The sequence below is a fragment of the Cetorhinus maximus genome, chromosome 16, assembly GCF_964194155.1.
Source record: "Cetorhinus maximus chromosome 16, sCetMax3.hap1.1, whole genome shotgun sequence".
Lineage (NCBI taxonomy): Eukaryota > Metazoa > Chordata > Chondrichthyes > Lamniformes > Cetorhinidae > Cetorhinus > Cetorhinus maximus.
In genome coordinates this window covers 18,502,495-18,528,758 of record NC_135894.1, presented here as the reverse complement: position 1 = coordinate 18,528,758, position 26,264 = coordinate 18,502,495, and the positions used below count along the sequence as shown (strand labels likewise).

The window sequence follows — 26,264 nt, the reverse complement described above, 5'->3', positions numbered from 1 at the left end:
TTTTGCAATTTGTATTTATTATGAGAAGGCTTATGCGTTGAATTCAGAAGACTTCAGTCCACTAACACCTTTAGAGATTTTAAAATTAAATTAAAACATTTATTAACAAAAAACCAACAATAAACACAAGATTACAGTTCCATAGTTATTTAATCTTGGTCCCAAAATTCTTAATTAAACAGGCTCTCAACTACACACCCCCTCTAGGGCAACAGTCCAAAATAGATTTGAAATGATAAAATCAACCCAGCAAGGTTACCTCACACATCCACTCGACAGTGGAATTCCAAAGGCTTGTAACACAATTTACTAGAACAGCATGTCTTCCTGCAGACTGGCAAGGGCTTCTTCCAAGTCAGAATACGGAGTACATTTCAAGATTTTACATGGCCACACCCACATAATCTTCCATCCTTCTTTATATATGTTTCTCTCTTTATTGTGTAAAATCCCATTGTTCTACGTGTCTTCGGAAATTTACTTTTCCCACAAATTCTTTCATGTTGTCAATATGGCCTCTATGGCCTCTTTATTTTTGGGAAAAATAAACATCATAACCTTGCCCTATTTATCTTATTAGTTGTAAACATCCTACCATCCCTTTGACAATCAAACAACCCCTCCACTTATCTAAAAAATGGAAATTTCATTCACACCTTATCTGTGGAATCCTCATCCTCGCTTGTCAATCTCCATTTCAAAAACCTGCTTTACACCTAACTCTTGATAATTTCAATCTTGCAGTTTATCTGACTCTCATTCAATTAAATCAGTCACATAGAACCATCCACACTCACATCCATAAGCCTACAATAATATTATGAAAAATATTACAGTTTTGTGACAAATAAATACCTTACTGGTGACACCCGCATCCTGAGAGTGAATTAATTGCTGTAACTTGAATATGCCTGGATATATGTGATTTCTGGGAAAATGTAATCCAAAGGTTTTGAAAATTGCAACTAAAATGGTGGGACAAAAAATGCACAAACATCTTAAAAGAAAATGGTTCACTTATACAATTATAAAATTGTTAAGTTTAACATGAATTTCTTGGGTACAGGTGGGAACTATTTCGCTGTTCATACGATTTGGATCTCCACTTTGTTGTCAAATTGAAAAGCCAGAGAAGATGGGGAAACAACAGCTGTTCAGCCTATTTTCCCTTGTCGCAGATCATGTTCACGATCTACGCAGAGTATTTCTATCTTCCACTCACCCATCTACCTGCCTTGTTGAAGTATTTTTCAAAAAAGAATGCTTCAATCAATGCTGCAGTTTATTTGGCAAGTTGAGAACTCTTTATAGTGTGAAATAGTTACTAAAGCTGCATTCCTCTTGTTAAAGTTGTAGTGAAAGTTGAACTACATTCTTTTCATTATAGGGAGATTTTGGAACTCAAAAAGAAGCTGCATGGGCGATCAGTAACTTGACAATTAGTGGCAAAAAGGAGCAAGTAAGTGAAAGATATTCTTTATAACATGAGAATCATAGACTTGGGCTGCATAAAAGGGTCAGCTTTATGTCTCCTCCTATTCTATTTCCCTTTCCCCAATGCGCTTTTAATTTTTTTTCTTTCTTTCTATCCACCTACCTTTTAATAGATTCTGCTTCTGGTGGTGACATTCTGTGTCCTTACAACCCTATGCTTAATATAAATTCTGCTAACTTCTGTTCTTTTGGTGGCATTTAAGTGCGAGACGGTGGCATATTGGTAATGTCACTGGACTGGTAATCCAGAGGCCCAGGCTAATATCCTAAGGACAAGGGTTCAAAATCAGCTGGTGAAATTTGAATTCAAGTAATAATCTGGAATTGAAAAACTAATCTCCACAATAGTGACCATGAAACTATTGTCGATTGTTATAAAAACACACCTGGTTCCTTTAGGGAAGGAAATCTGCCATCCTTACCTGTCTGGCCTACATGTGACTCTGGACCCACAGCAATGTGGTTGACTCTCAATTACTCTCTGAAATGGTGTGGCAAGCCACTCAGTTCCATGGCAGTTAGGGATGGGCAACAAATGCTGACCTTGTCAGTGATGCCCGCATCTCTTGAAAGAATAAATTTTTAAAAATTCCTAAATTTATGCTTTACTGATCTGTGGAACTATTTTTTTCCCGAAATTTCCTTCTCAAAAGCTCTCAATCTTGAGAAATTCAGTCAGATCTCCTCTTAAACACCGTTGTTTTAGTGAGATGAGCAAGTTTGTTGTGTCTCTCCTCAAAAGTAAAGCCTTTCATCCCAGGTATGACCATAGACACTCTGCTGTTATGGATTTCAATTAACTCAAACCTTGGAAGAAGTTAGACCTTGGCTCTTGTGTCACCCAAGCCCATCGTTGTTCTTCCTCTTCAAACATTGATCTACTCAATAAAGAGGGTGTCATGATTGCTTTATGAATAATGGCTATTGATATGCAAAGGAGTGTTATATCACCTGCACATTAATCTGTTTAAATGATATGAGGAGCCCTGACGCCGTCTACAACATGTTAGCCATGCCAACTTCCTAAAGTTAAAAGCCCAAAATTACGCAGCATATTCTAATTGCTGCCTAATCATTTGTGTAATTCTCGCATTACCTTTTCGCTTTTGTACTCAATACCCCTATTTATAAAACCTCAGATCTCATTTTTAAAAATAGCTTTATCAGCATGCCCTCTAACATTTCCCTTAAGTCTCTCAGCTTTTCTTTAAGTTTTATCATTCATCTGTATGTCCTGCCAATCTTTCTACCAAAATTAATTTGTGCTTTTTATCTTATTTCCATGTAGTTTATTGATTATCATTTGTTAACTCACATGAAGCATACTGGCTCATATCTGCAATGACATCTGATATTAAGAGAGCAAAATAACATCAGGTACCTTAAGTCACAGTATACATTGTGAGGTGGAGGAAAAATGTAAGAGTAATTTCAAGGCTGTAATTTCACAAGTGCAAAGCTATCCCAGGAATGTCTGAGTTCAGTAAGAGGCGCACAGTCAGTGAGGGAAGACTTCGGCCTGAGTGAGACAGAGATCGAGTGAGCATATTTGGGAATTCGGTTCAAAGTGGGAATTTGGTGCATGGGGGACAGAGGTGCTTTAGGTAAGGTTTACTGCAAGAAGCAAAGTGTGCAGAGTGGGGAGTTCGGTGAGGAGGTGCTTTCTTTCTTCTTTTTCAGCCTCTAGTGTTTGATTTCCACTTTGGTGCAGCAGAAGGAGCAGGTAAACCAGTAACTGGCTTTTAGGTTTATCGGTTTTGTAAGTACTGTATTGTTTTATCAGTAGCGTAAAGATTACTGGCAGTGCCAAAACCTTTTGGGAGATGTAGGCTTTTTAATTATAATTAATTACCAATTATTAATTAATTAACACATATTGGAGATGGCAAGGCAGGTGATGTGCTGCGATTGCAGGATGTGGGAGCTTCTGGATACCGATGTGATCCAGGGTAAACACATCTGCATTAAGTGTTTGCAGCTGCAGGAAATTGGGCTGAGAGTTATTGAGCTGGAGGCCAAGCTGCAGACACTGCGGCATATCAGGGAGGGGGCAAGTTGCACTTTATTCCAAGAAGCGGTCATACCCCTTAGGATAGAGTCTTCTGATTTGGTCAGTGGTCAGGGACAGGAGGGTGTGACTGCAAGTGAGGCAGGTAAGGGGACCCAGAGGGCAGGAGTGCAGGAGCCTGCGCCCTTGCAATTGTCCAACAGGTTTGAGGTTTTTTCAACTTGTTTGGATGAGAGTGGGGGGGCTGCAGGGTGGATGAGCTAACTGGCGATGGTACGGTGGTATAGGAAGCCATTCAAATGGTGGAGTTACAAGGAATGTAGTGGTAGTAGGGGACAGTATAGTAAGAGGGATTGACACCGTTCTCTGCAGCAAAGAGCGTGAGTCCAGCCAGCTGTGTTGCCTGCCTGGTGGCAGGGTTCAGTTCATCTGCTCGGGGCTGGAAAGGAACTTGCGGTGGAAGGGGGATGACCCAGTCATCATGGTCCATGTTGGCACCAACAACATAGGCAGAACAAAGAAGGTGGCTCTGAGTAGTCAGAATAAGGAGCTTAGCACCAAATTAAGAAGCAGAACCTCAAAGGTCATAATGTCTGGATTATTACCTGAGCCACGTGAAAATTGGCATAGCACAAATCAGATTAGGGAGATGAATGCGTGGCTCAAAGCCTGATGTGGGAGAAGTGGGTGCCGGTTTGTGGTGCACTGGCACCAGTATTGGGAAAAATGGAATCTGTACCATTGGGACAGTCTACTCCTGAACCCTGCCAGGGCCAGTGTTCTTGCGAGCTGTATAACTATCCAAGTAGAGAGAGTTTTAAACTAAGTAGTGGGGCAAGGGTACACATTTGGGAAGATGTGGTAGATCAAAAAGTGGAGACAAGGTAAAAGAGAAAGGTATTATTATGGGAAATGAAAAACAGACCGGGACAGGAAGGGATAGAGAGTACAAATCTATAACAGTAAATCAATAGATAAGGCTAGAGGTTATAAAAAGAGCAAAAGGATAAAACTAAAGGCTCTTTATCTGAATGCATGAAGCATTCTAAACAAAACAGATGAACTGAGAACGCACGTAGAAATAAATAAGTAATGATTTGATAGTCATTACAGGAGGACATGGATTGGGACCTGAATATTAAAGGGTATAGAACATTTAGGAAGGACAGAAGTGAGGAAAAGGTGGAGGGGTGGCTCTGTTATTTAATGATGGCATTAGCATAATAGAGAGGGATGACCTAAATTCAAGAAACCAAGATGTGGGAATGGTTTGGCTAGAGATGAGGAATGGTAAAGGTAAGAAGTCACTTGTAGGACTCATGTACAGGCCCCTAATAGTAACCACGTGGTAGGATGCAGCATAATGGAAGAAATAATGGGAGCTTGTCAGAAAAGCACAGCGATAATCATGGGAGATTTTAATCTACATATAGAATGGAAAAGTCAAGTGAGCAAAGGTAACCTAGATGAGTTCATAGAATGTTTCCAGGATAGTTCCTTAAAACAGTATGTTCTGGAGCCAACCAAAGAACAGGTTATACTTGACCTAGTATTGTGCAATGAGATGGGATTAATTAATGACCTCATAGTGAAGGCGTTCCTAGGTAGCAGTAAGTATAATATGATTGAATTTTACATCCAATTTGAAGGAGAGAGGAGTGGGTCTGAGACTATGTTTTAAAACTTAAATAAGGCCAATTATGAGGACATGAAAGCAGAGCTGGCTAAAGTGAATTGGAAAATTAGGTTAAGGGATGTGTCAATAGACTTGCATTGACAAACATTTAAGGGGATATTTCAGAATACACAGAATAGATACATTCCAACAAGTAAGAAAAAGTCCAAGGGACGGACACACCATCCCTGGTTAACTAGAAAGGTTAAAGATAGTATCAAACTTAAAGAAAAAGCATATAATTGTGCAAAGTTATATAGAAAGACAGAAGATTGGACAGAATATAAGGAACAGCAAAGGATGACTAAAAGATTAATAAGGAGGGAAAAATTAGGGTACGAGAGAAAGTTAACCAGAATTATAAAAACAGACAGTAAGAGTTTCTATAAATAGTGAAAAAAGAAAGGAGTTAACAAAGTGAGCATTGGTCCTGTAGAAAGTGAGTCTGAAGAATTGATAATGGAAAGCAAAGAAATGGCAGATGAATTGAACAGGTATTTTACATCAGCCTTCACTTTAGATGATGCAAGTAACATGCCAGAAGCAGCTACAAATCAGAAACTGAAAGGGAGGGAGGAACTCAGGAAAATTGCAATCAACAGAGAAGTGGCACTGAGTAAATTGTTGGAGCTGTAGGCTGACAAGTGCCCGGTCTTGATGGACTTCATCTTAGGGTCTTAAAAGAAGTGGCTAGTGAGATAGTTGATGCTTTAATTTTTGTTTTAATTTTCTGAAACTCCCTAGGTTTGGGGACCTTCCAGTAGATTAGAAGATAGCAGATGTAACTCCATTATTCAAAAAGGGAGGGAGACAGAAAGCAAAAAATTACAGGCCAGTTAACTTAACATCTGCCATAGGGAAAATGTTAAAAGCTATTATTAAAGAAGCTATAGTAGGGCACTTGGATCAGTTCAAGGTAATCAGGCAGCATCTGACTTATTGGAATTCTTTGAGGAAGTAATGTTCTGTGGAGAAAGAGGAACCAGTGGATGTACTGTACTTAAATTTCGAGAAAGCATTTAATAAAGTGCCACATCAAAGGTTATTGTGGAAAATAAAAGCTCATGGTATAGGAGGTAACATATTGGCATGGATAGAAGATTGGCTGGCTAACAGGATGCAGAGAGTAGGCATAAATGTATCTTTTTCAGGTTGGCATGTAACAAGTGGTGTGCCACAGGAATCGGTGCTGGGACCTCAACTGTTTACAGTTGATATAAATTACTTAAATGAAGGGATGGATGAGATGATTGCCAAATTTGCTGATAACACAAAGGTAGGAAAGTAAGTTGTGAAGAGGACATTAGGAGGCTACAAAAAGATATAGATAGGTTAAGTGTGTGGGCAAAGATTTGGCAAATGGGGTATAATGTGGGAAAATATGAAATAGTCCATTTTGGCAGGAAGAATAAAAGAGAAGCATATTAGCTAAATGGTGAAAGACTGCAGACCTCTTGAGATGCAAAGGGATCTGGGTGTCTTAGTTCTTGAATCGCAAAAGACTCATATACAGAACAGCAGGTAATTAGGAAAGCTAATAGAATGTTATAATTTATTGCGAGGAGAATTGAATAACAAAGTAGGAAGATTATGCTTTAATTATACAGAGCACTAGTGAGACCACAACTGGAGTACTGTGTACAGTATTGGTCACCTTATTTAAAGAAGGATGTAAATGTGTTGGAAGCAGTTCAGAGAAGGTTTACTAGACTTAATACCTGGAATGGGTGGGTTTTCTTATGTGGACAGGCTAGGCTTGTATCTGCTGAAGTTTAGAAAAATAAGAGGCAATTTGATTGAAACATATAAGATTCTGAGGGGTCTTGCCGGGTGTGAAGAGGATGTTTTCTCTTGTGGGAACATCTAGAACTAGGGGTCACTCTTTAAAAATAAGGGGTCACCTATTTAAAACTGAGATGAGGCGAAATTTTTTCTGAGTTGTGAGTCTTTGGAACTCTTTTCCTGAAAAGGCGGTGGAAGCAGAGTCTTGGTGAATTTTTTAAAGCAGAGGCGGGTAGATTCTTGGTAAGCAAGGGGGGTGATAGGTTATCAGGGGTAGGCAGGATGCAGATTTGAGGTTACTATCAAATCAGCCATGATCTTATTGAATGGCGGAGCAGGCTCGAGGGGCTAAATGGCCTACTCCTCCTTGTTCATGTGTATGTTCGTATGCTCCAGAGAATGTCTAGCTCCAATTGTACATGGTGGCCTGCTCACAGAAGTAAAATGGAATTCCTTTAAGAAACTATCGCAATTGGTTCAAACAATTTAGTAAGAAAGAAATGTATGCTTACTGTCGTTCCTCAGCACCAAGCACTAACAGTTGGTTACCTTCTTCATTTTATTTCTGACCCAACTACTCGGAAACATTCCAACTCTATGTAGACATGAAACCTGAAATAGGCTAGTAGGTGAGGTACACAGACATCAAGGATTCCTCTGTTTATTTCAACCATTTAAAAGGTGCTCCATGTCTGGGAAGCTAGAATTTCATCTCGAACAAATAAAGCCCCAACATCCATTACTCATAGGGGCCAATTTCTAATTTGTATCAGCCCAGTCTGTCTTTTACTGAATTTACCCATGCACTGTATCTTGTAAATGTGGAGATGAATCAAATCAGCACGATGTTCTACTGAATTTGCCATCCAGGACCATTAATGAAGTTGTAGATAAGATGATAGTGACCCAGTCTTAAGCATGGATGGACATCCCACACCAGAAGAGGTTACCAACCCAGTCGAAACAATATGCTTCTGGCTCTACTGGAATATCAGCAGTGGGCTCCAAATACATTTCATATTCTATAACTCTGGCTCCATCCACTCTTGGCTAATTTGCCACATCCAAACATGGTGTAAGTCTCGTAACTGCTGCGGCATTTCCCTCTTGTCCATTGTAAGTAAAGTACTGTCCCTTAGCGAGATGTTTAATAATTTCATTCTTCCTAACCTATCAGAAGATGTACTTCCAAAAACGTAGCATGGATTCAGAGAAAATTGACATGAACTTTTGTTCAATTCTGATGTAGGTAGTTGGCCTGTTATTTCTTTTTTTTTGATGCTGACTGATCTGTGTTTCCAGTATTTTATGTTTTAATTTTATAAATGTTTGTGTTTTTCAAATGCAAGAAAAAAATGCCAAAACAGAAGGTGCTCATACTTTACAGTTCTGACAAAAACACATGAAACAGTCAGCAACCCGGGAATAATGAAAACCTATTTTGCCTTGTTTGTCAAAGACATTACATAGCATCTGTGTGTGGGCATGCATTGTCCTTTTGAAACTGATTAATGTCACCACTAGGGTGAAACAAGGCTTTGTCCTCAAACCAAGTTCTTTTGCATCAGTAATTGAATGCATTAAAAATGATTTGCTTGCAGGCCTGCTTGAATTTGAGCAGACTAGGTCAGTGGAAAGCTCATTTGATTGCTGATGACCAAATGCCAAGATATACAACCGATCAGAGATTTATTCGTAACAGTCATGAGGAATTATGGGCTTGCCATCAACCTGAAGGAAAGAGAAGTGATGTGAAAACCTGTAATGCAGTAAACAGTATATCCAACTGTCCACTGACAGTGAAGGAACCAAACTCAATGTAGTAATGGACTTCACCTAACTCTCAAGTGTGTTGTCAAACACTGACCTTATCAATCAAGAAGTGTATGCACTTACAACAGAAACATAAGTTGCTCCTTTGGCAGGCTAAAACAATGAGTCAATTAGCATGGCATCAGTTTTCACACTATAACTAACGCTCCAAGTTTGTTACATCTAAATTCCCAGTGTTGTGTGAACCCTGACTGTACTATTCACCATCAAGTTCAAGTTGCTGTTCAAACTTGTGCATCTCAAATGGCAGGAACACATTATCACAGAGCAGAATTGTGGAAAATCAACCAATGCCAAGACGATGCTAATAAAGGTTTGGCTCCACTGGGAAGGATATACTCGTACAGTTGGTCATAGTACTGACACATGTGCTGTACAGTGAGCTCAAATATGGTAAATGTTTGCATGATAGGCAAAAGCAACATTTTAAAACAATTTAAGGATGCAGTGAAAAACGACCTGAAATTTAATGGCTTTGTCACAACAGCCAGATGGCATTCGGGACGAGAACAACTTTGCAATGCAGTGATGGCAGCAGTAGCAATTGAGTGACCAAAAAAGATTCGCTTGCATGAGCAGTGGGCTAGATGACTTAGAGATAGGTGGGTCCATTGAAAATCAGCAATTCAATCTTGGTCAAACCAGATACATTGGCCTGAACGGATGGGTGTCAGAAAACACCATTTTACTGATCACTTGAATAACCCATACCAATGATTGATCCTGAATCATAGCCTTAATAAAACAATGCAGATTTGTGTGCATATTGCCTTTTTGTTCATCTCATTAATAATTGGAACAGAATTATTTCTTACCTACACTGCTTTGGTGAATAACTCAGGATCACCAGCCATGCAACTTCATTTCATGTATTCTCCAGAGGCCAGAGTCCCACAGGTATTTTGTTCCTTCTGAGTGGAAAATCTTCAGGATGTGTTTGGATTGGGATAGCACCCTTCACTCTAATGGAAAAAGTTTGGATCCTGTGTCCGTTAAAGTTGAATGACTTTTGTGCTTTAGTTGTTTTTTAGAACTGGCATGTTCCTCTCAACCAATGACGGTTGGCTCACTTCTTGAGAGACTGCTGGGTAAAATTTGCCTGCCATCATAGATTGGTATGCTTTACATATTCCAAAATTCATCCCCTCTGAGATTACGTAATACGATATGGAAGAAACTAATATCGGGCATAGATTGATACTCTGACAATGCCCTAGTCACTGTCTGAACTTACAGTCCCTATGGGTGGGAAGTCTGTAGGAGAGCACTTTAAAAGAACAACCTAAAAAATATTGATGATAATTAAAGGGTGGTACTTTCAATTGAGATAAAGGAGAAAGCACAATTATAATTAAAACTGACTTATAGTTTGTGCACTTTGTGCTTTCTTAATTGTCTTTCCATAAAACTGCCCTGAATATTTGGATATTGCAACCTGAAATTTTAAAACGCTATTTATAAATAAGTTTTTCTGAATGGAACAAGTTGGCAACTTATTTTGTTCCTTTCATTCTAGGTCGAGTATCTTGTACAGCAGAACGTAATCCCCCCTTTCTGTAATTTACTGGGCGTTAAAGATGCTCAGGTAGTGCAGGTTGTGCTTGATGGACTGAACAATATTCTAAAAATGGCTGGTGAGGAAGCAAGCACAATAGCAGAAATGATAGAGGAATGTGGAGGTAAGCTTCCAAATCCTGAGTTTTTTTCTTATTGGAATTCATTTTTGGCATGCCCATGTAAATCATGTGAACTAAAGAAGTATATGTGTAGATTGCAGATAAAACTTAGTGCAAGTCTGTACTGCTTCTTCGGTACTTCATTAGTAATTCAAAATGGTCCTTACAATTGTTTCACCAGCTTCTAATTTTCTTCCTGACAGGTTTGGAAAAAATAGAAGCCTTGCAGCAACATGAAAATGAAGAGATCTATAAACTAGCTTATGAAATCATAGATCAGTACTTTTCTGGTGATGATGTAAGTAGAGAATTGGTTTCTTGTTTAACTCTCAGGCAGTTGATTTGTAGGGAAGGGGCAAGTGGATATTGGAAATGCGTCTTGTATACCTTAATCCCTCAGTGTCAACCAGAGACATATGCAGTGTCATAAATGTTCAACTCACCGTTCAGCAGTGAATTCGGTCCTTGTAGGTATTAATTCTGTGCATGTACATCACACAGGAAGTCACGGTCTCGCTTTGCTTGTGAAATAGAACAGTACCATTGCAACAAGTGTGCAAATGACAATCCACTACCTCTCTATTCTTAACATTTTGCTACAAACCTATGACTTGTAGCTGAACAGTGGAAATACCGGTTTTGTCCATTTTGATTGTTGAATTATACCTCAATTGTCTTTTTTTAAATCCGGAAGTAAATTTATCCACAGTAAGAAGCTGCTTTGTACCTTCATGTGACTTTTTCCATAAAGTGGGATGAAAAAACTAAATTTAAAAAAATTGGTCCTGTACATAACATTAAGCAAACAGGTTCACACATGTTTGATCCCCATCTTACATAGGCTTTGTCCCTATATTCTTCATCCTTGCTTCCCTTCTATCACCTAGGAGAGTTAACAAAGCGCAGGAACCCATGGCCAACTCTGGAACCTGTCAAAAATTCTTCCCTGACCCCTCGACTGCAATCACATGAATAAGTTTGAAGACTTGACTCCAATCGTCTCCATTACAATTTTCCCTCTTATCATTGTTCCTCAGTAGATGCAGGCTTGTTTGTTTGTATGTAGTTATGTAGTTCTTTTTTGATTATTAAACTGGAATCACAGTGGTTACAGGACAGAGGAGGCATTTTGGCCTGTCAGGTTCATGCCAGCTCTCTGCAAAAGACTTCAGTTGGTTCCACTCTCCTGCCCTTTCCCTGTAACCATGCACATTTTTTATTTTCAGGAACTTATATCCAATTCCCTTTTGAAAGCTGCATTTGAATCTGTCTTCACCATTCTCTCAGGAAACATATTGCAGACCCTAACCACTCGCTGCCCTTGGCTCTTTTGCCTTAAACCTGTCCCATCTGGTTCTTGACTTCTCGCCAAAGGGAGCAGCTTCCCCCTATCTAGTCTATATCCTTTCATAATTCCTTCCCAAAGAACAAAATTTATTCTGTAAATGCAAGCATCTAGCTGATTTTTGCTTTAATTTTGATGGCTAAATTATATTTTCTGTGGAAACAAATCAGTGCAATATTTGGTGAAACTAAACGATTAATAAGGATCTCTTATTGAGTGAAGGAAGCCCTGTTCAGTATTTTTAAAAAAACCCTTAATAATTCTTGAGATGTGGGTATTGCTGGCAAGGCAAATATTTATTGATTATCCCTAGTTGCCCTTGAGAAGAGGTGGTGATGAGCAGCTGTCTTGAACTGCTGCAGTCCATGTGGGGAAGTTGCTCTGATGGTGCTGTATGATAGGCTGTTCCAGGGATTAGACCCAATAGCAATGAAAGAATGGCAATATATGACCCAAGTCTGTGTGGCCTGTGACTTGGAGATGATGGTGTTCACATGCACAATGCCTTTGTCCTTCTGGGTGGCAAAAGTTCAGGGTTTGAGAGGTGCTGCTGAAGAAACCTTGATGGCTTGCTGCATTGCATCCTGTAGATAGGATACTGTTGCAGCAGTGTGTACTGATGATGGAGGGAATTAATGTTTAAGTTGTGGGTAGGACGCTGATCAAGTGGACTGCTTTGTCTTTGATGGTGTTGATTTTCTCGAATATTGTTGCAGCTGAGCTAATTCAGGCAAGCAAAAGTATTCCATTACACTCCTGACTTGTACCTTTTAGGTGATGGAGATGGTTGGCAAGACGTAACAAATGATGTCACACAGGGATCAGTGTTGGGTCCTCAACTCTACAATTCATATAAATTATTTAGATGAAGGGACCGAAGGTATAGTTGCTGAATTTGCTGATGATACAATGATAGGTAGGAAAGTAAGTTGTGAAGAAGACATAAGGAAGCTGCCAAAGGGTATAAATAGGTTAAGTGAGTAAGCAAAGATCTGACAAATGGAGTATAATGTGGGGAAATGAGAAATTGTCCATTTTGGCAGTAAGAATAAAAAGAGCATATTATCTAAATAATGAGATTGCAGAGCTCTGAGATGCAGAAGTATCCGAGTGTCCTAGTATGAATCGCAAAAGGTTAGTATGGGGGTACAGCAGGTAATTAGGAAAGCTAATAGAGTGTTATTGTTTATTTCGAGGGGTATTGAATACAAAAGTAGAGAGGTTATGCTTCAGGTATACAGGGCATTGGTGAGACCACATCTGGAGTACTGTATACAATATTGGTGGTCTCATTTAAAGAAGGATGTAAATGCGTTGGAAACAGTTCAGAGAAGGTTTACTAGACTAATACCTGGAATGGGTGGGTTGTCTTATGAGGAAAGGCTAGGCTTGTATCTGCTGGAGTTTAGAAGAGTAAGAGGTGACTTGATTGGAATATCTAAGATCCTGAGGGGTCTTGACAAGATGGATATGGAAAGGATGTTTCCTTTTGTGGGAGAATGTAGTACTAGGACCAGAATTTAAAATAAGGGGTCACCCATTTAAGACAGAGATTAGGAGAATTGTTTTCTCTCAGAGGGTCGAGAGTCTTTGGAACTCTGTTCCTCAAAAGGCGGTGGAAGCAGAGTCTTTGAATATTTTTAAGGCAGAGGTAGATAGATTCTTGATAAGCAAAGGGGTGATAGATTATCGGGGGTGGGCAGGAATGTGACATTGAGGTTACAATCAGATCAGCCATGATCTTATTGAATGGCGGAGCAGGCTCGAAGGGCCTGCTCCTAATTCATATGTTCGTATGACTTTGAGGAGTCAGGAAGTGAACCGCCCATTTAGAATATCTAGCCTTGACCTTTGTGCACCAGCAATATTTACACGATTGGTCAATTGAGTTTCTGTTCAGTGGTGACTTGTTGTTAGCACACATCGATGGTAATGTTGCTGAGGAGTGTTTGAACAGCTAACGACTTTAACACTCATCTGACATTCAGTAGAGACAAATTTAAGGTGAAGTATTCAGATTAGGCCAAACTGTTTTTTTTATTTTAAAGTAGCCCTGGTAATGGAGATACTGATTTATTCCTTTTTAAAACAAAAATTTGACCAATTAATAAAAATGAGAATCTTAAGCCTAAAATGTGCAACAGTGGTTTTATATTTCTTCCATTTTTATGTTTTTAATATATTTCTTCATTGTTGATTTAATTTAAAATTTTAGATTGTGTTTCTTTTGCTAATTGTTTAAATCAGTTTTTGGAGCAAAAATGCTTCTGCTTTAAGCTGCAGTTGTTCTCCAGCACTCGTGTGTGAAGTGATAAGATCACCAGTTCTCCTTGTGCGAGACACTGGAGGCACAAAAACTTTCTGTTACAGATAGGAATGTTAATATTCAGTGTTAAAAATTTCTTTATCTTTAATTCAGAATTAGTGATTTAATCTATTACCGAGTGGCTGAGATGGATATTGCTATAGAATATTGCAAAGAAGGTGGTTTGCTGGTGTTTCCTTAGATCGTTGGGTGAAACTAGCTAGGTAGCTTAAAGAGAAATCCAGTACCACTGGAACAGTGGCTTTTTTTTTTAAAGAAAAATACGCAAAAAGCTATTGGACAGTGTCATTTTTAATAAAGTGAAATGAAAATTAAATTCGCATAAAATAAGCAGGAGTAGGCCATTTGGGCCCCTCAAACCTGCTCTACCATCCAGTAAAGATCATGGCTGATTTTCTACCTCAGTTAAGACTTCCTGCACTATTCTCATACCCCTTGGTTCCCTTAGTCACCAAAAATTTATTGATCTATGATTTGAATATACTCAGTGACTGATCATGCACATCTCTCTGGGCTAGACAATTCCAAACATTCACAACCCTTTGAGTGAAGAAATATTTCAACTCATTTCAGTCCTAAATGGCCAACCCCTTCGTCTGAGACTTGACCCCTAGTTCAAATTCCCCAGCCAGGGAAAGCATCCATCCAGCATCTACCTTTTCAAGCCCCTTGCAGATTTTATACTCAAATGAATTCATCTCTCATTCTTCTAAAGCTCTAGAGAATATAGACCTAGTCTATGCAATCCATGCTCATTAGTCAGCATCATTCAGCCTAGGAATCGTCTGGTGAACCTTCATTGCGCCCCCTCTGTCAAGTATGTCCTTCCTTAGGTAAGGACACCAGAACTGTACCACAGTACTCCAAGTGTGGTCTCACCAAAGCCCTATACAGTTGAAGTAATACTTCTTTACTCATATACTCCAATCCCTTGGAATAATACTACTTTACTCTTATACTGCAATCCCTTTATAGTTAAAAAAAAAATTCATTTATACAGCACTTTCCCTGACCACTGGATGTCTCAAAGTGCTTTACATCCAATTGAAGTGTAGTCATTGTATTATAGGAAAAGTGGCAGCCAGTTTGCGCACAGCAAACTCCCACATACAGCAATATGATAACCAGGTAATCTGTTTTTATGATGTTGATTGGGGGATAATTATAGGCCACAGAAAGTAACTCCTTTGCTCTTCTTCGAAATAGTGCCATGGATCTTTTACACCCAGCCAAGCAGGTAGATGGAGCCTTGGTTTAATGTCTCATCCAAAAGATGACACCTCCGACAGTGCAGCACTCCCAGTGTACCGCAATGGAGTGTCAGCCTTGGTTTTGTGCTCAAGTCCTGGAGTGCAACTTGAACCTTGTGACTGGGCACAAGTGTCATGAAGAGATATTAATGTCTATGGAACATTATGGAATAATGGAAGTTATTTTTAAATTGGACTTGTTAATACTTCTTAATAAATTTAAATCATTTAGGAATGAAAATAAGCTTGTTGGTATTTTAAAAGCAGGAAGCCTGAAGGGCTTTTGAGCTTCCCTCAGGCCTCTTGCTCTATGCTAATGTTTGTTGTACAGATTTAATAACAGCATTTAGTCTTATTTGATGTATGCAAGAAGCATATGGTCCACTTATGGAAGAATATCTGACACCTTTAGCAAACTATTTGGAAATTTATAATTTTAATTTTTCCTTTCTCCCACTCTCTGAGGCTTGTTGCTTGCAAAAATAGTTCCAAGGGTATTGAATGTCCTCTAGTACAGTCTAATTGGACATTACTAATATGTAACATTTGTCAGTAACTTTGTGCTATTCTATGTAGCTGTGGGCCCATCACAGGACCACCTGTGTCATGCACACATTTCCATCAGATTGTGATTTGGAATTTAGGCCTTTTTCACCCATCCTTAGGGATGCCTGTGTCAATTGTAATACCCTGACTACTGTACTAACTAAAAGTAGTTCATTTAGCCCAAGCTAAGGATCAAAACATGAAATTTCTGAACTATATCCTTCAGCTACTAATTTGGTCTACTTATTGAGAATGTATTCATTTTAACAAGTAATTGGATCCAGACCAGCTGAATTTTTGTTTACTTATGCCATCGTTTGAAAATTGCAAATAATTAAAACTGCCAACTAACATTTGAAGTAAATTGCTTCCCTGCTCTCTTGGCTTTGTAACCTGTTTTGTACAAGAGCTAATCAGTAAGGTTTCCTTTTTATTTTTATCCCCAAATTTTGATTAAAGTATGTGGTGCTGGCCATTTTAATGTATGCAGTGGTTGGATCCTGTTACTCAAAATGCACATTCCCAATGAGTTTACCTAACGAGTAGCTGAGCAATACATTTCAGAAATTCCCAGTTTTGGTCCTCAATCTGTGCTGAGTTAACTGATCTCAACTTGTATAAGACAGTGGGGGTATGCCAGTTGACAAAAGCTGCAAGTACAATGACCATTAATTATGCGTCTTGGTGTACCTTAGCTCAAGGTTTGCATGGAAACTACTGGCTTCAGCATCTTGTCTGTTGGTACTTCTGGTGATGTGTGAACCCCCTATAGTCTATCATCTGTGAAAATAATTACAAGTTCGGTTTCACCTTTTGAAGCGTTTTGTTGTTTAATGAATGACAATGCATATCTGCTTGATGTAGAAAAAGAAAATTTACCAATTTGGACTTGTTCCAGATATTCCATTTCCTTAAGGTTTAGATTCCTTGTTTTATGCAGAGTAGTTGGTTTCGAAGGTGTGAATACAGGGCTATAACCTTATATAAGGTTTCAGGCTAAACCTTGAAGCTGTAGCTCAATGTCAGATATAACTGCTGGATGATAGCTGAAAAGCCCCAAAGACCTGTTAATATTTGCATTATGGGGCAATTTAGATAGTTCAAACCATTTCTTACATAAACCAGTTTCAGAAAGGTAGTAATGCTAATTTATCCTCTGTCTCCTCTCAATAGATTGATGAAGATCCAAGTCTCCTTCCTGAAGCAACTCAAGCTGGAACTTTCAGTTTCGATCCCACAGCAAACCTTCAAACAAAGGAGTTCAATTTCTAAGCTGAGAAGATGCTGTAGCTTCCCTGCCCCTTGCCAACCCAAAACACCAAAAAAAATTCACCAAGCAGAAGTGTGATGGAGGCTCGAGAGACATCTGCGCATCTACATTTGATGCTTTTTGAAAAGCCTAATTATCAATCACTCAGCAATTGCCAAAATTTGCTACCACACGGAATGTTGACACGTGTGCATGATTCTTGTGAGCCCATGAGTAACTATCATATCAACAAATGAGGGTAATCCCCAACATCGCCTGTGATTCTACCTTTCCCTCCCTGGTACCTCATTCCTGTGACAGTAGTAGCAGTCTCACTTACAACGTTGCATACTAGGCACACAAGATAGTAGCTCTCTACATAGAACAGGAAGATTTCTGAACGATTAGGTATTTATTAATGGGACTTGCAAAGAGACTTGGCTTTGACGTGTGAAATAGGCTTTTTAGAAGACTTTTCACCGGGGCTTACAATAGAAGGATTTGCGAATACTGTAGAACCATCATGGCCAAAGTAGTCCATGGATGAACCGAAGCCAGGATTTTTATTTTTCTGTTGACTGCAAAAACGTTTTTTTGCTTTAGGGAGGTTTAAAAAAAAAATCCTGCTTGCATCCATGTTAGATTGTTGTGCTTGCACTGCCTCACAGACTAGGGCTGGAAACTAAACTTAATGAATGGAGCCAAGTTTAACCACAACTTCTTGACAGTTTGTGCAAGTTCTGTGAAAAAGAGCCCCTGCTGATTACTACAACCACTACTAGAACCTGTGTTTTAATTTTTTTCTCCTTGCTCTTTTAAAGTACTTAACAAATGCTGTGCATGGTGTTTTACCTGAGCTGCAATTATTATATCGATGTGACTTGAGCCTCTGCTTTAAGCTGAAAGCAAGATTCACCCACGTTTCATGTTCACGTTCAGGTTTCTCACTCCATTAGATAAATCTGAGTCTCTACCCAAAAAAAATCTTAAAATTAGCCATTTAATCTGCTGCGAATCTTGCTTCCAACTGTTAGGTGAATCAGTATTTTTTTTTTCATTTCAGGTTAAGCCAATCCAGTAGTGAAATAAATTGTTGGACTTTTAATGGGTTTAAACTGTGGAGCTTCCATGTTTGCAGTGACACACAGTCTTAGACAGTCATGCATCGTAAATTGACCGTTCCTTACTGTGGATACTGCTGATGGCTGTGGACCAGCAGCTGTTCTATTAAATTTGGTCATGGACTTGGGTGTTATTGACGAGAATCTAAAGCCACACTTTTTATTCAAATGACTAGGAGCAAATTGATGAAAAGGAGTAAAATGTACAAAAAGGAGTGTAAATCTTTACGGGGAATGTAACGTAAGCATTGTATAAGGCTGTACAGAAGCTTACAGTTAAGTGTACATCTGGTCCGTCAATGTTGAATGCTTTATTTACTGTATTTAAGATACACAGGGAGGTTTTTTTTTGTAGGTATTAGGCTAGGTGACACTATTCAGGGATGGGTTTTGTTGCTGTGGTGACTGGATGTAAACTTACCCCCCTCTTTCCCCCCAAACCCCCAACCCCCACGCATTATTGTAAAGGGACAGAAGATTGCATTTGAGCTAATGTAGTTATCAAGTGTGGGCAGTATCTACTGTAATTGAATCCGAGAAATGCAATCAAAGCTCTGCTGATGAGTTGTTTCTCATTGATGAACAAAATTGTGCAGGTTTATATCCATCTTAATACCTTGCCGCCAAGACTGAGCCACTTTAAAGACTACCATGTCTTGTATCTTTACAGGATACAAGCTTATATAAAACTGCAAGATTTTTACTTGCTGATGAAACTGTTTTAATGATACCAATAGTGTTTTGGCCTCGGTTATTTATATCCTTTTTATAAATTTTAAATTAAAAATCTCTCTTTAAGGTGGCTCATTTCAGCTCTTCTGCCTGAAGAATGAGTTGGATTTCATTGTGCCTTTGTTTTTCCTATATATTTTTATGTTGTAAAATCTGCTACATATGGTAACTGCATAATATCCATTCGCACAATATAGAATTTAAAATGTTGTGTGTGTGATTTACTATGTGGAAAGGGACACTCAGTATGAAATAATTGTAGAATCTAAAACTCAAATTCATGTTTTAAAAACTACCTCTTGTTTTAATGGTCTAATTGTCAAAATATAATTCCCTTGAGACCTTCTCTCTTCCCCCCCTCCCCCATCCCACCCAAATAAAATTCCTCCTCTTCCCTACTAGGGGTGTCGATTCCTCTCTGGGATACAATTCAGTGGGTGTCTCGCAGGCAGCCCTGGAGCCACATGTGACACCTGAGTCCAGCCCTCTGAGCCCAGCAGCTTGTTTCTATTTGTGGTCATGTTATTTGATGCTTTGTCCTGCTTGAATTTTCTTGACCTGGAGATTTGAGAAGGGCTGTCTTAATGGATTAATCTTCATTAGCAAAACACAATCTATGCAAATTAATAGGAACATGTAGTTAAACATTATATATGCCCTGAGATGCTCCTTGAAACATGCCTATTCAGCCCATGAAGATAAGCGTACACCCCTGATATAAGAGACACTGTATGTTTCAAAGAGGAAACACTATTAATGGTGTCTGTGGAGTATTTCATTCATATAATATCATGTCATAGGTTTATTTAAGGGAAAATTGTTGTATTGCAGGGTTTATGATTTTGGCTACCTGACAAACAAACATGGTCAGGTTTTTCTTTAAGCCTTGAGCTATTTGCCATGATGTATTTTGGAGGGGTCAATTTAATATGCTGTTTCCTGCTTTTATCAGGTGACTTGATTGCTGAACCTATCTTGGTGAGTTGTGGTAGAAAAGTATCTCTTCCTGTGCTTATTGTGGAGAAGCTACGTAAGGTTTGTTTTTTTTTCGCGGGGAGTGAGGCATAATACCAATCCTGGGAGTACATTTCAGACCCAAATTATTCCCTTCCTATTTTTGCATGTCAATATCCAGACACCTTAAGAGTGTTTATGATACTTTAAGTCATTAAAATAATATTACTAGTTAATTCCCTTTGTGACTTTTGTAAAATAAAAATGTTGTTAAATGACCTATTGGCATCTCCAGGTGAAAATATCATTAACCATTTATTTAATTATTTAATTATGATTTGTATATAAGGGTTCGAGTTGAAAAGAAACTCCCATTGAGACTTCAGGGAAAATGATTGAGAAAATTTGGTGATAAAATGTTTCCTTACAATGAGTGGATGCAAATGGAGTACAGCAGATAGCAGGAGTTTGACCAAATACAATTACAAATACTGGCAGTCTGAAATAAAACAGAATACGCAGACAGCTCCAATATAATGCCTACCTGATACATTAACCCTATCTTCTTTGAGAGGTTGACACCTGTAAATTTACCAGCATTTTGTCTGTTTTTAAACAGTTTATGTCACAATTGAGTAATCTCTGGTAATTGTAAATCATAACCCACAGCTGTGAACATAGTGCTGCTTTGCACAGTGGATTTGGTGGTAGTGACCCATTTTGGAAAATAAACAAAAAAAATTCCAAATGGAATTTTCCCCAATATGTAGCAAAAACTAAATTAAACTACAATTGGAATGAAGATAATCACTGAACAAAGTTTGATTTTGATTTTCTTTTAAAGACAGAATTATGTCCAAAAGTGTTCATTTGACAAGGTAGTGTGCAATTTTATGCACTGCTAATCATTTTTTTTTTCTTTCCTCTGGAATTGAGAAATGCTAGCCCCAGCTCTGTTTGATTAGCTGATCTCAAATTAGGACTGCAGTATAGGTCTTATAGTTGGCCTCCAGCCTCCTAGGCTAGCAAAAGGGGAAAATTCAACCAGGGTTTCTAGTAACCCTGCTGGAGAGCGCATGACTGGGGATTGGGCAGGATTCAACTAGGCCCTGGTACTTCAATTATCAGAACAGCCTGTGCTGCTCATTGCGTGGGCTAATGTGTCAAGAATGGCCACTTGGTGAGGTACTGGAGAGATACAGCTGCATAGCCCAACATTATTAGGTTCATCCATACTTGCAGTGAAGTCTTCTAAAAGGTAATGATGATAGGCCACAGAAGTAAGTGATCTTGTTGAAAAAGTGTAGGTATAAATGGGAATGCTGCTTACATAGTTAATTTGATTGAACAGGTGAAAAAAAAGTAGAATGTTCTGGGCAAGATTTTTTTGTGGAAGCATGTGACTGCCCTCTTGGCTCCTTTCGCTTGCTTGCCATCAAAATCTCCTGATGAGAAAACCAGTACACAGATTTGTAAATAATTGTAATTTTCAGATCAGTCTGACTTCCACCATTAGTTTTATCACTGTTTGCTTTTAAATTAGATCTGTTCTTAGAAATTCTCACCAAATCACAATTTAGTGTCTGATATTAAAGTGACATATATTCATAGACTTATCCTATTCACCTTGCGTGGATTATACCCCACATTTTCTCTGAAATATCATTTATAGCCACTGTCATCTCTCACTTCCGATTCCATCCTGGTTGAACTAGGCTGCACACAAACTTGGTGTTCTGATCACCGATGAGCATCGAAACCCATATTGCCTCAATTACAAAGATCACCTATTTCCATCTCTGTAACATCATTTGCCTTTGCTACTTCCTGAGCTAATTACCACGAAACCCCCATCCGTACCTTGTCACTTTGAGTCAATTACGTCATCCTCCACCTTCCTTAAACTTCAGCTCATCAATAACTCTTCTAAGTCCCACTCAAATATCAGCCCAGTTCTTGCTGACCTGTGATACAAACAAAAAACTACTGCGGATGCTGGAAATCCAAAACAAAAACAAAAACAGAATTACCTGGAAAAACTCAGCAGGTCTGGCAGCATCGGTGGAGAAGAAAAGAGTTGACGTTTCGAGTCCAATGACCCTTTAACAGAACTGAGTGTAGTTAGGAGAAATAATTCACCCCTCTCCTAACTACACTCAGTTCTGTTGAAGGGTCATTGGACTCGAAACGTCAACTCTTTTCTTCTCCACCGATGCTGCCAGACCTGCTGAGTTTTTCCAGGCAATTCTGTTTTTGTTTTTGTCTTGCTGACCTGTGATGGTTAACAGCTCCCAATGTCTCATTTTAAAATTCCTAGCTTATAGTTAAATTTCCCCTTGATCACACTCCTCTACTGTCCAGCCTCCATCTCTACAAATCACCTACCAAATGTTCTGTTCCCCTGACTCTGGCCTCTTGTGCATTCTCCCCATTCTCACTGTAATTAGGGACCATGCCTTTGGCTGTCTAAATCCAAATCTACAGAATTTCCTCCTCAAACACTTCTGCTTCTCCACCATTCCTCATTCAAGACCCTCCTCGGTGTCTGTTTATTTCTTTACACCTCCGAAGATCACTATGCAATGTTTTTCTGTGACAGAAGTGTGATATAAATGAAAGCTGTTGGTGCATCAGTTGGGTTAGAAACTCTGCAATTAGCATTGGTACCAACTGAAGTGCCTTTCTAAGACACTGATACCAAATCTGAAGTAGTTGTTTCTGCCTGAGAAGAGCAGTAAGAAAACTATTATATCTGTATTGTTTCTGAATTTGGCATATATGTTCTGAGAAACTTGTCTCAGACCGGGAATATTCTGGGGCGAAAGGGATCAAAGGATATGGGGAGAAAATGGGAGCAGGCTATTGAGTTGGATGATCAGCCATGATCATAATGAATAGTGGAGCAGGCTCGAAGGGCCAAATGGCCTACTACTCTTCCTATTTTCTATGTTTCTATGACTGCCTTAGGTGCAATCAGGCTTGACAAATTGGATAGACACCTTCACAGAAAAGATCCTTTTTATTCTATTTGCCACACCTCATTTAATTTTCTGTTGCAGGTAAATTAACTATTCGAATTAAGCCCATGTTATTCCAAAAGAATTTATTTTCAAAGGACCTGGTATTACAGCCTCCCACCTGCACCCCCTCTCCCTCCCCCACCCCCAGATAAAGTACAATGTACAACTGCAGTGGAGAAGTAGATCATATGACCTTACTCTGGTTCCCAAATTTAGAGGATAGCTGATTTGTTTAGAGAATGTTCAACAAATGACTTCTACACCATCCAAACTAGCATTTATTATATGTTTGAAGTTCCTGACCAGTGATGCTCATTGTGATATCCTATCATGGCCTCTCAAAAATAACTACAGAATTTTGACCTTACCACTATTTATACAGAACCCCAATTTATCTTTGGAATGGGGTGCATTGATAAAAAGATGAGAAAGCAATAGAGTAAAGGAGGGAAATCTACCTAAAAGATACTGCTTACATGAATAAACATCAAAAAGATTAAAACTCTTTGGTTTATGGGGACGTAAGGGACCACTTGTCCTAACTCAAAGGGAGATGCTGCTTTCATTACAAAAAATATTGGTCACCAAGTATAGAAATTTAATGACTTTGTAGATCCTTGGGGTCTACTTAGGGTCTGGTAACTCCAGTTTAAAAACCTGTGTTTTGCTACAGCCATGGAATTTAATACCAAAATAGAAATGTTATAACATCTGCTCAGAAATTAGATTAAAAATTACTAGTTAGAAATTTGAATGACAAGGGTGAAGTTTTTATAAATAAAGATATCCTGAGAAGGAACCTTAAGAAATTCCGGTGCCAGAGGAGAGAGGGTTTTGTTATGGTCCATGTAGAGACCAATAACTTTTTAAAAAGAAATTTGAACTTCCAGTTGATAGCTGAAAGGATGGCACAAGATTTCAAACATTTTAAGATTTTTACTGCAACAAATGATTAAAAACACTAAAAACTATTCTTGTAGGCAGCTTATTCTTTAAACTACAGAAGGAAACTTCCTCTCATACTTAACACACCACAGTCTACACAGAAGTATAGCCCCTTAAAATGTGAGTTAGGACAAATGATCCCATACATCCCCCCCTAAACCAAAAGGTTTTAATCTTTTTGATGATTATTCATGTAAGCAGTATCTTTTAGGTAGTTGCTTCCAGCTTCCAATGGGGTCACATTTTCCTGTTTGACTGTATAGTAACTTAATCGACTGTTTCCAGGCAATTCCCTCAGTTTTCAGGGAGTTTCCCAGATCCACTACCAGCAGTAAAGCCCATCCCAATGTCAATGATTATTCTCTCCTCTTCTAGCACCACCCCTCCCCCCACCAGCCATACCAGATGGAATCTTTTGGATCCTTTGATGGCTGCGGCATGTGTCTCTTCAACTAGAGACTGTTTCTGTTTCCCTCCTGCATCCAACTTCATTCGCAAAGAACCTGCAGCCTCTTCTCTCTGCTGATCACACCAACTGCTGTTCCTTTCCTGTCTCTTCTGCCCAAAAGCTTGGAGCCAGCAAGTCTATTTACTGTTAGCACAAGCTGCTTTTGCCTTTTGTTCCCAGGTGTGAAAACTTCACATCTTGCTCAGCAGGTCCTTGACTTAGCCAGGCTTCTTGTCAGGCTGGATTCAGAATAGTCATATGACTTCCTTCACTTTAACCTAAATTTAAAGAGACAGTCCAAAACATTATTCTTATAAACCTCATAATTGTAACAGTTTACACAAAATATATGTGCTGTATCTATGTAACTACTTACCAGATTTTATTAGCCATTTTAGTTAAGTTGAGCACTGCTGAAACATTTCATAGACATGATCAAGTTCAGGAACACTGTCAATACATTTCTTTGAGAATCATTAGCATGTAGTCCCCAGATTGTTTCCCCACCCCCAGACCCATTCATGAATTTTGCATTAATGTTTACAAATGGTGGAAGTATAGCAAGAAGTGAAACAATTGAGGGATTGCAAGAAAATAAATTTGGGGGAAAAAAATCAGCAGAACTCAAAAGTGAATGCTGTGTCCTTGTGGCACACTTGGTTGTTAATGGAAGTCAGAAGAAGAGGTAGCAGAGGCTCTTGACAGATTTTCATCCCTTTTTGAATATGAATATTGTGCCAGGGACTGGAAGACAACCAATTAAACAATCCTGTGCAGGCAAAGGGAGGATAAAACTGGGCTAACTAAATATCAGTTAATTTAACATCAGTTGTGAACAAACTTTTAGAATGCATAATTAGTAAGCTAAGGATGCATGGGATAAAAGAACATCTAGATGGATTTGTTATGGGTAAGTTATTCAATAAGAGTTTCTTGCAGAAGTGATTAGATAAAGAGAATGTAGTAGCTGTTGTGTATATCATAAGGCATTCAATAAATTGCCTTGAAGCTTATTCGAAAAATTCAGGCATTCAGTATTGGGGAATTTAGTGGTATGGATAGATTAATAGGTGATTAATTGAGTGGATTGGGTGGGAAATGGTATTCTGTTTTTGGGTTGTGTTATACATATATATATATATATAGAGCCCAAAAATAGAACACCATTTACCATATATATTATATACATACATACACAAATATATGTATGATGTAAGTTTTGAACTTGGGGATAAGTAGCATACTAATATTGAAATTTGCTTATGGCACATGTTTGGCAAATGATGGAAAGGATTGTGAAGATTTCAGGAGGACATTTGACAAGTTAGTGAAATGGGCAGTCAGTAGAAGATGCAATTTGAGAGAACTAATAAGAAATTGGAGCGTATGCCCAATGAAAAGATGTTTAAGTATGAAGTAACAGAAACACACCTATGGATTTCAATATATAGTTTCCATTAAAGTGTGGGTAGATGAAGCCATAAATAAGACCAATAGGTTTTATAAATAGGAATGTAGAGATCGTTGATTTGTATAAGGAAATGGAGTAGTTGGACCACCTTGGGAATAAAAGTCAGTGTACAGTGTAAGTTCACCGGAAATATCAAGGATGGGAGGCTATTAGGAGGAGAGACTTGACTTACTGGGAACAATTTCCACTGGAGCAGTGTAAGGCCAGAAGAAATTTAATGGAGGTCTTTAAAGCTATGAAGGATTTTTGAAGGATGAAAAAAGAAAATCTATTCCCTCTGAGTGGCAAGCCAATGATGAGGGATCATCAGTTTAAATTGTCATGGTGAAGGGAGCAATTAAAAGTAATTTCCTTGCAGTATGATGGGGTATGGAATGCTTTGCTGCAGG

At 38.7% G+C, this 26,264-nt stretch overlaps 1 protein-coding gene across 1 annotated transcript in view; it reads left to right on the top strand.

Annotated features, from left to right (window-relative positions):
• Window positions 1-19,247, top strand: part of kpna3 (karyopherin alpha 3 (importin alpha 4)) — an 82,811-nt gene extending 63,564 nt beyond the window's left edge. Inside the window, exons 14-17 of the mRNA XM_078559445.1 lie at window positions 1,388-1,459; window positions 10,309-10,471; window positions 10,672-10,766; window positions 17,109-19,247. Coding sequence (XP_078415571.1) covers window positions 1,388-1,459; window positions 10,309-10,471; window positions 10,672-10,766; window positions 17,109-17,207 — 429 coding nt within the window. The 3' untranslated portion in view covers window positions 17,208-19,247. The remainder of the gene's footprint in view (window positions 1-1,387; window positions 1,460-10,308; window positions 10,472-10,671; window positions 10,767-17,108) is intronic.
• Window positions 19,248-26,264: the final 7,017 nt, after the last annotated feature.